This window comes from Crocodylus porosus, unplaced genomic scaffold (assembly GCF_001723895.1).
Source record: "Crocodylus porosus isolate Cpor-Errol unplaced genomic scaffold, CroPor_comp1, whole genome shotgun sequence".
Taxonomy (NCBI): domain Eukaryota; kingdom Metazoa; phylum Chordata; order Crocodylia; family Crocodylidae; genus Crocodylus; species Crocodylus porosus.
This window is the reverse complement of record NW_017728906.1, coordinates 85,798,889-85,812,511: the sequence shown is the minus strand read 5'-3', so window position 1 is coordinate 85,812,511 and position 13,623 is coordinate 85,798,889. Positions and strand designations below refer to the sequence as shown.

The window sequence follows — 13,623 nt, the reverse complement described above, 5'->3', positions numbered from 1 at the left end:
CAGTGTTTCTCAACCCCTGGGTCACGACTAGGGTCACCATTGTAGAGGACAGTCCGGTTGTCCTCTGTCAATACAAAGCCGGATGCCTTCACATCCTCTATTTTTCTCTCAACCTTTTTTGTACCAGGACCCATTTCTAAAGCTCCACGGGCCGTCCTGACGCAGCGCCCCCTCGCTCCCACCCCCAGTGTCGGGCAGGGGGTAGATGTGTGGGGCAGCTCCTGGCGCGCAGGGGAAGAGAGCCCCGGTTCCCCTCCTGTGAGGGAGAAGCCATTTTTAAAGTGTGCTTGAGACCCACTTTTGCCTCGGGTAGGGGGGCCATCACGAGGACATGAAGGCGTGGGGTGTCGGATCAAGGACAGGCAGAGCAGCCCCACACAATGGGGGCGGGCGCAGTGGGTCAGGGCTGGCCATTGGTGTTTGGAAGCGTGCCTTAGAAGAGGCGGGGGCACGCAGCGGGTGTGCGAGGTCCGGGTAGCGGTACAGCTCCGAGGCCAGCGCAGCCCCCCCACAGACTTGCAGCCGCGCGGAGGCGGGCGCTGCAAGCGGGCGGAGCCGGCCCTCGCTTCCGCGCCGCCGGGGCCCCGCGGGAGGGCACGGAGGCGGCCATGGAGCAGAGCGAAGCGAAGCGGAGCGGGGAGGAGCTGCCGCCGCCGCTGCTGCAGGCGGGGGGCATGAAGCAGCAACGGCAGCAGCAGCAGCAGCGATCCCGGCCCGGCTGCTAAGGCAGGCCCCGGCATAGCCGCCGCCGCCGCCTGCCCGGTCCCGGGGCCGCAGAGCCGGTGAGTGCCGCGCGAGGGGCCCGGCCCGGGCCGGCGGGAAAGGGCCCGCCCCACTCCACCCCTCCCGCCCGGCGCAGCGTAGCGCAGGCAGCAGGCCCGGGGTCGCTGCCGCGGGGCAGGGGACTGTGCCCCTCCAGCCCAGCAGGGGAGCCCTGGCACGATACAGACGCCGGCAGAGAGAAGCGGGTCGGCTCGAGTCCGGCCGTTTCTGCCCCGGGACCCATTTGTAACCATCTACGGGCAACCTCGCCGCCGTGCCCCTCGCTTCTAGCCCTCTGCCCCCGGGGGGGGGGGCGCCCAAGCGGGCTGGAGCTGCGCCCGCCTGCAGGGGGCAAGTGGCAGCCCCCCGCACTTCTCCCCTGTAAAGAGAATCCCTTGTTCCTGGCCCTCGGCTGTCTTCCTGCCACCTGCTTTTGGGGCGCGACCAGCAGGTTGAGAAAAGCGGAGTCCACTCAGCTGCCAGAGACCAGCCTGGCGTGACAGCGCTTTGTTAGGGAAACAGACTGGGGGCCCTCCCTTTACAGAGAAGGTTGAGGGGGACCCACGGAGCCTGGAGACCTTTCTTGCTCTTGATGGGAGTGCGCCATGAGCCCAAATTTAGGGAGTGGCAGAATAAAGCACTGGCATGAAACTCCTTCCCTACATGTATAGGTCTACCCAGGGATGATTTTGTAGCCTCTGGCACACAGCAGCTTTTTTATTTTGCTGTCAAATGGCGGGTGGGGGTTGCTTGCTGTGGCCCCTCAGGCCTGTGGTTTGTAGGGGAACAGCACAGCCATAAAGTCTGTGGGGCTTCATTCAAGCCAAAAGGGGTACAGGGGTTGGGGGCACGTGCTGGGTTTTGTGTCCCTTCAGTGCCTGGCACTAGGTCATTTAATTGCTCCCTGTAGAAAAACAGCTACCTTTCCCTCAAGTCCTTTCATTTTCTCTAGGAGGTGATCTCAGCAGGCCTTCACTTTGTCTGGCTTCTCATTTTTGGCCTGCTGAAGACCAACAAAATGTGGCCACTTACACACTGAATATGTCTGGCTGGCTTTATGGTGCTATGCAATGTTGGGGCAGATAAGGAATGAGCACAGGAAAAGAAAAGCAAGCAAAGAGGTGGTGAGGAAGCTTTTCGTAAGAAAAATGGGGTGGGATCCAAATGAGGAGGAGGAGACCAGGAACAGACTGAACAGTGCCAGCATACAACAGTGTAAGAAGAGGCTTTAAAATGACAGGGAAGGGGTGGGGGGGATTAAAACTAAATGCAAAAGATTAGAAAAGCTTTCGATAAATAAAGATGCTGTGGAAACAAAAACACAAGGACAGGGACGGAGGAGGCTGATGAATGAATAGGAGAGTAAGTTGAGGAATGCAAGAGAGATGAAAAGGAGAGGTGAAATATCTGAGTTTCTTCAGTAGACTGTGACATGGAAGACAATAGAAAAATTCCTCAGAGAAAGATGTAGAGAGAAGGACAATATGGTTAGACTTTTACTTGATCTTAATTTTTATAGGGCATCATTTAAAAATATTGTAATTACTTTTCATTGGTTTTCTTTACAAGTTTGAGCAACTTTGCTTCTTGTGAGAGCTAATGAGCAGGCTAATTACAGGAGTGGTTTTGTTTGGCTAACTGAGAGCAAACTTCAGTGCTCACCATGCTGAATGTGCTGTCACAGCTTGATTTGTATTTGCATAAGGATAAATAAAACATTATATCTCTTGAAAAAACAGATGCTTACTATTTCTGCATGTATACACATGGCGCAGTTATAGAGCTACCTGAATTGTGGCCCCTTTTGTGATAGGACTTTGTTGCTGTTATTTATCTTGGCTTGAAATCGTGTGGGGGGTGGTTTCTTCTGCTTTGTCCAGGTTCTTGCTGTGGTTTTCTGTGTAGACCTCTGCTATTGCCATGCAGACCATGTCGGTTGGAACCATCTCCCTTTTGATAGTTTAACGCACCCTCTTAGAAAATCCAATACATAAATTACATTTTGGGCTACAGATCAATAATCCTTACCAAGTGCTGTGCATTCATCACAATAATAAAACTTGCCTTCCTTAGAGGGATGCTATGAATACTGAAGGGCTCATTCTGCCACTCTTCTTTAGGAATAGTTCTAGCTCAAGAAGTATGGGTACTAGAAAGTCTTCCTGGCTTGTGCAAGATCTCTTTGAATCTGTTTTTGATTACTAAGAGACAGATAAACACAAGTCCTTGTCAAAGTGCTGTAGTGTTTGAAAAATAGGGTAGAAATCTTGGCTTTATGGAGCAAAGCCAAGACAAAAAGAAAAAGAGTGCCTCTGGGTCTTGAGCACCTCTTGCAGGAGTCTTGGGATAGAATTTATAAGAGTGTCGTGCTAGGATACCATCTGTCAATTTGATGTTTTTTTGACTATTGCTGGTTTGAGGCTGGAAAGAGATCAGTAGGAACTTCCTGTAGAAATCAGGGCATGGTCCTTGTTCTTTCTGGACTCCATTTTTGATAATAAAGACCATCATTTATAATTTGAGTGCCTAGTTGTTAACCAGAATATATGAATTGCAGTAGAAAATGAAAAATAACAGGAATTTTCTCTGGAGTGTAGAGGAGTTCAATCTTTAGCTGAGTCTGCTTACTCCAAAGAATAGTTGACATACTTTTCTTTCTCACAACTCTTACAGACAGCATTTAAGGAAAAAGGTATTTTGAAGTGAAATAATGAAGAAAATAGTCACTTTCAGCATCAAACTAAAATGATGCAGTGAGAAACTAAAAACTGACTGGTTGTTCCCCAGCCTAGCTAAAGGTAGGGCTGTGCAAAACTTCAGTCAAAACAATGTATGAAAACATTGAACAAAACTGGCTTCAGGACTGACCCTCTGGGGCACTCCACTTGATACTGGCTGCCAACTAGATATTGATTCATTGACTACTACCCTCTGAGCTTGATGATAGAGCCAGTTTTCTATTGACCTTACAGTCCATTCATCCAACCCATACTTCATGATTTCTCTCCAGCTCGGTTACTGACTAACGTGAGCTCTTCAGCAGGTCATTTAGTCAGCTACACACAGGAGTTTGTTGTTGGGATAAGCAGATATGAGTCCAACTGAAGTGAAGGGGAGTTGCACTTGATTATTGAATGGCTGAATTTGGACTTACCAGAGTGTATAGATTTCTTTCAGAGGTAAAGATAGCTTCACATCACCCTTCAGGGGCAAGTAAATTCTGATGTTAATGTTTGAAATATTTTGTTTTGGGTTGCCTTTTGGTAAGCATCATCAAAGTTGCATTATTTGCATTCAAGGGAAAGAGTTCATGTAAAGGTGAACTTCCAGGACTTGAGTCCAGGCCCTTGGGTATGTTGTGTTTCTCCAGCAGCAATTGAGCTAATACATAAAAGAAAGCAAGGTTAGGAATGCAGCTTCTGCTCTGTTTTTTGTAAGAGAAACATCAAGTGTGAGGAGGGTCTTCAGAACCTGACAAGCAAGTAGAAATAGTGTAGGATTTTTTTTAAGTCATGTAAATTTAAGTTTTATTTCCAGGATTAGCTTAACTGCTCTCCTGGAAATCCAGTTGGTCCTTTACCAGCTGGAGTTAGGCTTCTGAGTATGTTTGAAAATCCCACCCTATGTAGGCATACATTTTAAAAACACATATCAGTATTTAACATTTTAAACCTGGAGTTCTGGACCATTTCAGTTTTTATTTTTAAAGATATTCCATTTCACCTGTAACCAAAAAAACATTGCCGAAGCTACAGCTACTTCACTAAATGAAAGCACATAGGGATGTCCATACCATGGTTTGTTTAGGTCTGTATTCTGGGTCTTGAGAAATAGGTGTATTTTTGAAAAGGTGTGTAAGAAACAGGGCATGTCAAAAGTGATCTATCCCCTGTCATATGCTCTTGGTTACCAGTGATCTGTGGCTAGAAATAGATGTCACCAGACGAATTGGATCATCTGTGCCAGGTTGTGTCTTGGCACAACTGATTCCCTTCATTGGGTGAAGCAGTGACCCATTTTCCTACCTGTTGATCTTACAGAACCCTGCTTCCAAAGATGCACCTCACAGATCCTGGGGGCATCGCTAGAAATGGGGAAGGTTGGGCAGATGCTGGATGGCTGAAGGCTATGGGCAGCTCCAGGCTGCTTGCACTCCCCTCGCATAGAACAAATAAACATCTACCACCGTGAAGCAGCACAAATTATTACTGCCTTTTGTCACAACCACTGCCTTCTGGGTATTTGTAGTATGACAAAGGGTATAGACATCTATTTACTTTCGCTTTTTGCCACTGTAAAAATGTTTATTATGGCACAAAGGGAACAGAAGGCAACATCTGTTTCCACTCACAGGTTTAGGGATGTCCTGATGCTACAGTTATGTTCATGATTATATTTAATAACCCCTGATAGACCCATTCCCCTTAAATTTGTCTAAACCCTCTTTGAAGGTCTGCTTAGTTTATTGGTTTCCACAACTTCCCATGGCAGGGAGTTCCACAAGTTAATCACATGTTGTGTAAAAATGCACATCCTCTTCTTTGCTTTATACCTGCCCCTTGATTTCATTGTTAGTGCTCTAGTTTTGTATTATGAGATGTGAGTAGCAGTTTTCTCTTCATTTTTCCTATACCATTCATGATTTAGAGTAAAGTACGTTTGAATAGGTGTATAAGAAACAGGGCATCTTTCTTCTAACAAATTCCACCTTGGTACATCTTTTCCTAGTCTAACATATCTACAAAGAGGTAGATATGTTTGTTATGCATGTTTATTTTACTGCTATACTGGCATCTCTTCTCCTTGTTCCTGTCTGTTTTGTTCACTCGTGGTTTTCTTTAAAATTAAGCTCCTGATCCTGCAATCTGATCTTTCCCTGCAGTCTTGTGGAGCACTGCTGACTTTGAGGCTCTGTGTAAGATCAGAGGTACAGCTCTGCGTATCCAGTTGCTGGATAGAAATCTAAAATCCTCAAGTTTTTGAGGTAGAGATGATCTTTTAATATACATCTATACAGAGACGACCTGTGCAGAGCCCAGGGCAAATTGGCCTGTGTGGGGCCCCACCCCTGGACACAAGGAAGCTGGCAACGGATGCAGGTGGGGGGGGCACTCTGCTTGGTTCCACGGAGCCCAGGGCAATCGCCTCAATTTGCCCCCCACCCAGGGACGGCTCTGTATCTATACAGCATTTAGCACAGGGGTAGGCAAAACACCGCCCATGGGCTGGATCTGGCCCACCAACTGATTGGATCTGGCCTGCAGGTGGACATCCACTAGTTGTTTGGAATCTGGCCCAGAGTGCTCTGCCTGGGGCTGAGCTGAGCACTACCCAGGCAGCTACAGCAGCAACAGCAACAGCCCCATGTGGGAACGGGTAGAGCTTGACCCAATGCAAAGCGCTGCAGGGGCAGCTGTGGGCTGGGTGGGAGCTACTGTACATGCCCCCTGCCCCTCCCCTCCCTCACCCACTTCCAGCCAGCTCTTGGGACCTAGCACCTGTGCACCCACACTCCTCTAACCCCTCCTCCAGATGCACCCCACCACCCCTACAATATACAAGAGTAAGGCTTTATTTTTAGCTATTATGCATTCCCTGTTATATACACTAGTCAAAAAAACATGAATCAGGACAAACTTTTTTTTAATTAAATTAAAATATGTTACAGTAAATGGTTGATTTTTAATATATGATTTTTTTTGTATATGTTTTGTTAAAATCATACCTTCTAAAAGATCTTGTGTACAGCCCTCAACAGCTCACCAAAACTCATTAAGTGTCCCTCTAGCCAAAATAATTGCCCACCCCGGACTTAGCAGACTAGCAGCCCTAAGCTGGGTACACCCCCTTGCTTATATTATAGTATAAATAGTGGTAGAATTTCTTGCTGCTATTTATTAGTAGTAAAATTGCATCAAAACCATGGGGCTTGAGGAAGGGCACTGGATGCCTGAAAGTTTGTCCAACAGATCTCTCAACTCTACAGTTGGTTCAATAAAAGTTATCGCAAAAAATCCTTGCCCATCAAAACTTGTGATTCTCAACCAGGGTGCCACAACACTGTGACAAGCTTTGAGATCCTTTAGGGGTGCTACAGGATGCCATGCAATGTTAGCACTGTTGGGTGTACACATATGATTCATGTGATAAACCTAACAAATTCAAATAATCCAAAGTATTAAAAAAAGTTCTGGGTGGGGAGGGGGCAGCAGCCTGGATCCCAACAGAGGAAATGGGCCCCACTCGGGTGGGTCCTAGACTCATTTGGGATGGGGTGGTAATGGAGGGGTAGCTGCATGCTGAAAGAGCTGTGTGGCCCCTGCTTGTGGTTTCTAGAGGGCTTGTGCTCCAGGGGCCCTCCAAGAGCTGCATGTTTTTTCAATCAGAAGCATAGCATTACCCCTTCCCCAGCACCTGGCTACCCCTATGTTTCTACCCCTGGGCCCATATGAGCCTGGAACCTGTAAACTAGAGTCCCTGGGAGGGAGGTAAAATCAATGAAGTGGGCTTTCTGGGGCAGGGCTTGAAAAGCAGTGCAGTTGAGACTGGCTGGTGTGTGAGGGAGGCACCCAGCTCCCAGGAACCACAAGCAGGAGGCCACGCAATAACTCCAGTATCTGGCTAACCCCCTTCCCCATCCCCTGCATGAGCCTGGGACCCTGCTGTTCAGGGAAATGAAGCAGGGAAGTGAAACTGATATAAACGCCTTCTGCTGTCACATCACTCCTGCAGACTCTGGTCTTGTAGGCCGGTGGTTCTCCATCTTTTTTTGTACTAGAACCCATTTGTAAACGTCAAGGGCTTGTGAGGAACAGTGAAGTTTGGGATGCCTGGAGGACTGACTGGACACTAGGCGCACAATGCTTTGTGTCTGCACCTAACAGTGAATCGGTTCACAGAGGAACAGTTCAGAATAGTACTTTCCTTGTGTGCTTTTGAAATGTTCCAAGTAATTTAAAACATTCTTAAGTGTCATATACATCTAGATGCCTGGAGGTTAAAGTGCATGTAGAACAATCTAAGCATTCCATCTGACCACACTATGTAATGTTTTGTTTTGTTTTGTTTTTAAAGCAGGAAGCTGCTGAGATCTTATATGGCTCCTATCTGACAACATGCACCACCAGTGGTTGCTGTTAGCTGCATGCTTTTGGGTGATATTCATGTTCATGGTTGCTAGCAAGTTCATCACATTAACTTTTAAAGACCCAGATGGTAAGTTCAAGTTTAATTAAATTTGTGTAACACAGAACATTGCTTAACGTTGTGTCCAAAAGTGGCAGTGTAATTGTTGTGCTCATCAGGGAACCCAGTACAATGTTTAGCATTTTTATGTAGGAAGATTTGAGAATGGAGTGGTATGTTCTGTGTATTACCAGTGTGCAACAATGCTAACACTTACGCAGTTTGCATTCTCATCAATAAAAATGTAAAAAACTAACGCTGCTACCAGACTCCTAAACTTGGGAACAGATGGGATCTCATTTTGCAATTCTGCTTTGCGATATCCAGGTTCTCAAATCAATTCTATTCAGTATTATGATGTGGTTTTTATGAGTTCAGTAGAGTTACATGAGCTGTTTTACTGCTTCTGAACGTCACGTGGATTTTTTTGTGCCATTTAAATACTTGCCCTTCCATTCTAATTTTTAGAAAAGACCATAACAAAATTGGATTTGTAGTGCACTTAACCTTACTTTCTTTGCTGTTCTGCTTACTTTCAGATTTATCTTTGGCTGTGTGAATGACAAACAGCTGATAAACTTTTGCTTAGCCTAAGTAGCCCAGATAGTATTAGATTGATAAGGAGTTTAAAGCCACTTGATAACACCACCCAGTGTGCCACGTTCTCTCTGTGTACTTGTGAGTTGCTGTTATGAAGCAGACCAGCAGGGAGTATATGATGAAGGCAAGGACATGATATGCAAATATTGTTTCGGAGTGTGTTTGCCTTGTCAGAAAACATCTGTATTTCTGTATCTTCTTAGAAACGTAAATATACTTTTGAGGAGCAAAATCATCAATACAGTTCAATGAGTGACACGTCAATGGACAAATGCCACACTTCAGTGTGACAAACCTAGTGGTTTCTGCAGTCTTATGAAACAAGGCTTACAGATTGTTTGTTGGATAAGTAAATCTCTTAACTTAAGACTTTTTAAGAGCTCTGTTACGGCTTCTGCAAATGAGCTGATCTTGGTTTAAGTAGGTAAATGTTTGAATCCTTTATACTATGCCAGTTCTTACTTCCCAGCAGTTTCTTCCAACGAGTGTTCATTTCCAGCAGGGAACATGAAAAGAATTTGTATGCCATTTATTATTTATTTGTTTCAGTCTTTTATTTGGAATACCCTCTGCACTATTTTTGTTTGTTTGTTTGTTTGGACACCAACAGTTTTTTCCCCTTTTTTCCTTTGCCATTCAATACTGATTCCTCCCTTCCTTGAATTGTTACTGGAGCAGAGAATGGTGCAATTCCCCAGGCTCCAATCCTGCAAACACTTAAGCACACAGTTAACTGTACACAAAGTAAATAGTGCTATTGATTTTGGTTGGACTAGACATGTTGAGCATGTGCTCTAAGTCTTTGCAGAATCAGACCTTTGCTTATTTTATTGAGTAGCTGATACTGGAGATAATACTGTTGTGTGAGGACAAGCCGGAACAGTAAGAGTTAGGAAAAGGCTGCTGCAAAGAGAACATGCCTACAAAAGAATGACTTGGGAAGAAGAAGGAAAGCAATATTGATATACTCTAATTTTTTATTATTTGATACTTATAGAAAAATGGTATAATGCCTTACCACATGTGAGTAATGTTATCTGATTCTCTAAAGTGAAAAGATGTCAGCTCTTTAGTGGGAGGGAGTAAAGGTAGAGAATATTCATAATATTTTAAATTAATCCTTTTTAACAAACCAGATTTGTTTTGTCTCTGTTGCTTTAAAATTATTGCTTTTTAAGTCCTTTTATTTCTCTGTGGCTGCCAGCTCTCTGGGTTGGTATTTTTATCGATGTTTTGGAAACTGGGCCTTAGTCCTGGGATGACTGCAATTTGGTTTGGGTAGACTGCTTTGCTTGCTCAGATTCTTTGGTTCAACAGTCCTTGTCCAGGATGCTAGTTGTAGAATTAGGGCTGTAATACGGAAATGATTCCCAGGGTTCCACTTTTGTTTCCAGTGAAATGTGATTCACGGTGTCTTTTTTACTTTGACTTTTTTGTTCTATCTGTCTATATCCTCAACAATAAATTTCTTCCTTTCCTGTCACTTCCTTGTTTTTACATATTTGTTTTTTGTTTTGTTTCATAAGGAAGATACAGATTCACGTATGTGCATGCATATAAGTACACGCATACAGAAGCAGTTATTCTCAAAAGTAATCTTACTCAGCTAATGAAGATTCCAGTTATTTGCATCTATTTTTATTTAGCAACTAGGTCTGGAATAAAACTGTCAACTGTCTTTTGAATTGGAGTTCTGCTTTTCACATTCGACTGAAAGTGGCATTTTTTTACCTCTATTTTTTTCCTTCTAAATTGCCTAAGCCAGTATTGTTCTTCTTCATTCAGGCTGTGCTACATGATATGTTGCAGACTGATTCATGAGGCTAGAGTAGAGAAGCAATTCTTGCCTTTATTTGTCAAAACACTGGCTCCAATAGCATCCTCTGTACTTCGGAAACCCAACCTTTCTGTGCAAGAGGGATGAGGTAGCAGTCTGATGAAACTGCATAGTTTATTTTTTTTCTGCTCCTCACCATGGTTATTTTTACCTTTGGCCTCCAAACGTCTCCAAACTTTACCCCTTATACATGTGAGCACGTTGTGTTTGGGCAAGCTGCATGTGGATGTGTGTGCCATAATACAGAGGGGATTCAGATTTCCTATGAAGGCTTCTCAAGCACGTGTTTCTCATGCATGAATACTGTGGTACAGCGCTCCATTCCACGTTGGATCTAGTATGCCAGTGTGAATGGGAGGAGGGAACAAGATTTGCTTTCATGTTGGACATATTGGAAATCTGGGCTGAAGCTGCCAGGGTGAAGTTCAATGCCCACAAATGCAAGATGCTACATCTTGGAAAGAATAATCAAAAATACAGATACGAAATATGTGACACGTGGCTGGATGGCAGCACTATGGAGAAGGATCTGGGAGATCACAGACTCAATATGAGTCTGCAATATGATGCAACTTCACAAAATAAAAATGCAGTTTTGGTATGCATCACTAAAAGCATTAAGTACAACATATGGGAGGTGATGGTGCCTCTCTACTGAGCACTAGTTAGGCTTCGTTTATTGTGTGCAGTTTTGGGCTCCACATTTGAAAAAGGCCACAGAGAAGTTAGAGAGGGTCCAGAGGCAGGTGACAAAGATGATGAAGGACTTGGAAAACAAGTCAAACAAGGAGAGGCTGAAGGAGCTAGGCATGTTCCGTTTGCAGAAAAGGTGCTGAAGAGGGGATATGATAGCAGTCTTCAAATACTTGAAGGCCTGCCATAAAGAAGATGGAAAGCACCTTTTCTTTCTTGCTGTAGAGAGGAGGATGTGGACCAGTGGCTTGAAGATGCAGAAAAGTAGGCTTAGATTGGATATCAGGAAAACCCTCTTCCCTGCAAGAACAGTGAGGCAGAGGAATAGATTGCCTAGGGAAGTTGTGGACTCTATTATTGGAGGTGTTCAAGAAGAGGTTGAAAGGCCACTGGTTGGGAATTATCTAGGGGTATCTGTGCATAAATTCTATGGGTATTTTCCATGCCTCTGGGCTTTGCTGGTTGCCAAATGGGGCTGGGAGGGAATTCCAGTCTCTTCCCCAACCCCCATGCTCCTTCATGTGTCAGGGGTTTTTTTAAGCCTTCCTCAGAGGAACTAGATGTTGACTAGGGCTGTGCGAAGCTTTATAGTTTCTAGGGTCAGAAGGGACCTGAACAGATCATCAAGTCTGACCCCCTGCCCTGGGCAGGAACGAGTTCTGGGATCATAATAGCCCAGTCAGATATCTATCCAACCTCCTCTTGAAGACCCCCAAGGTAGGGGAGAGCATCACCTCCCTTGGGAGCCCATTCCAGAGCTTGGCAGCCCTAACCATAAAGTAATGCTCCTGATATCAAGCCTGAAACTACTCTCAGTCAATTTGTGGCCGTTATTCCTTGTTATCCCAGGTAGTGCCTGGGGGAAACAGAGCCTCACCTATTTTCCGCTGGTCCTCCCTGGTGAGTTTACAGATGGCCACCAGATCCCCTCTCAGCCTTTTCTTGTGGAGGCTGAATAGATTCAGGCCCTTTAGTCCATCTTCATAGGGCCTGGCCTGCTGCCCCCAACCACGCGAGTGGCCCTCCTCTAGACCCTGTCAAGGTTACCCATGTCCCTCTTGAAGTGCGGCGCCCAGAATTGGACGTAGTATTCCAACTGTAGCCTGACCAGCACCACATAGAGGGGAAGGATCACCTCCCTAGACTTGCTTGTGATGCATCTGTAGATGCACGACAAAGTACGGTTAGCCTTACTGACTGCTTCCTCGTATTGGTGGTTCATGTCCATCCTGGAGTTGACGATGACTCCAAGATCCCTTTCAGCCACTTTCAGTTGCTGAATTGATTCAACAGATATTTGGCCCGATTTGGTGGCCAAGTCTCTGAATTTGAATTGAATCAGGAGAAGCTTTAATCTCCCTGAATCGAATTGGAACCCTCTGAATGGTTTCAGAGAGATTTGGAAAGATTCAGTGATTTGGCCATAGACACAGCTTTAAATATTTTTTCTATATACCTCAAGGTACCAGGTGGCTCGTGAATGCTGAGATGGTGGGGGGGATGGAGCATCCCACAGGATTGTGGGGGGGTCCCCAGCACGCTCGGTAGCAGACCCAGAAGTGGACTAGAAGCACTTCTGGTCCACTTCTGGGTCCGTCAGGGAGCATGCAGGGGGACCTCCCTTGCACCTCCCCAGCTTGGTGACTGGTGCCTCCTGGGTCTGGGGAAGGCACCCGGGGTCTCCCCATGGCTGATTGCCATGTACGTCCGGTCCACTTCTGGATTCACCATTGAGCATGTGGGGACGGGGGGCAGGGCCCATGCTCCTCTGGGATGCTCCATCTGCCCCAGCATCTCAGCAATCACAAGCTGCGCCTAGTACCTTGAGGTATGTACAAAAAACATTTAAAGCTTTGTCTGTGGCTGAATCTCTAATTCTCCAAATCGGCATCGAATCTTCAGATTCGGATTGGGGAAATCAAATCGGAACAGTGATCTGAATCAACAAATCAAATCACTGTCCCTGATTTGGGCTGAATCCAGATCCAAATCGAATATGTCCCGTTTCGCACACGTCTAGTGTTGATTGCAGCTAAGGCTGGGGATTTAAACTGGGGTGTGCCAGTGTTCCGTCTGGGAATTATACTCAAAGTTCTTGGCTAGAGGGTCTTGCTTCTGTTCGGGGTCAGACTGATTACTATATTTGGAATCAGGAAGGAGTTCTACTCCATGGCCAGATTGGTAAGGACTGTGGCAGTTTTGCCTTCCTCTGTAGTTGGGGGCAGGAGGGGGTGGTGGGGTGTGGGCCCACTTCCTGGGATCTCTTGAGCATATATTAACAAATTTACAGCAGCAGTATGCTAGCTGTCATAGTCCCCCTGCTTTACCTGTGGTACATTAGGGTATTATATCTTGTGTTGTGTGGTTGTGTTGTGCCAGGGGAAGCTGGGTTAGATTCATAGATTTCATAAATGTTAGGGCTGGAAGGGATCTTGGAAGATCATCGAGTCCAGCCCCCTGCCCAAAGGGGAGGAAGTCAGCTGGGGTCATAGGATCCCAGCAAGATAAGCATCCAATTTGCTCTTGAAGGTGTTCAATGTAGGTGC

The 13,623-nt window shown here is 45.7% G+C and overlaps 1 protein-coding gene across 9 annotated transcripts in view; it reads left to right on the top strand.

Moving 5' to 3' along the window:
• The first annotated feature begins 563 nt into the window (after positions 1–563).
• CHST10 (carbohydrate sulfotransferase 10) overlaps positions 564–13,623 on the top strand; it is a 27,909-nt gene continuing 14,849 nt past the window's right edge. For 2 of the 9 annotated variants that reach the window (XM_019529506.1, XM_019529505.1), the window contains exons 1-3: positions 564–782; positions 1,715–1,977; positions 7,837–7,977. In XM_019529506.1, coding sequence (XP_019385051.1) covers positions 7,878–7,977 — 100 coding nt within the window. In that variant the 5' untranslated portion in view covers positions 564–782; positions 1,715–1,977; positions 7,837–7,877. Of the gene's footprint in view, positions 783–1,235; positions 1,428–1,714; positions 1,978–3,802; positions 3,976–7,836; positions 7,978–13,623 lie in introns of those variants that run through there. The other 7 variants (XM_019529500.1, XM_019529499.1, XM_019529498.1 and 4 more) reach the window with 7 other exon arrangements.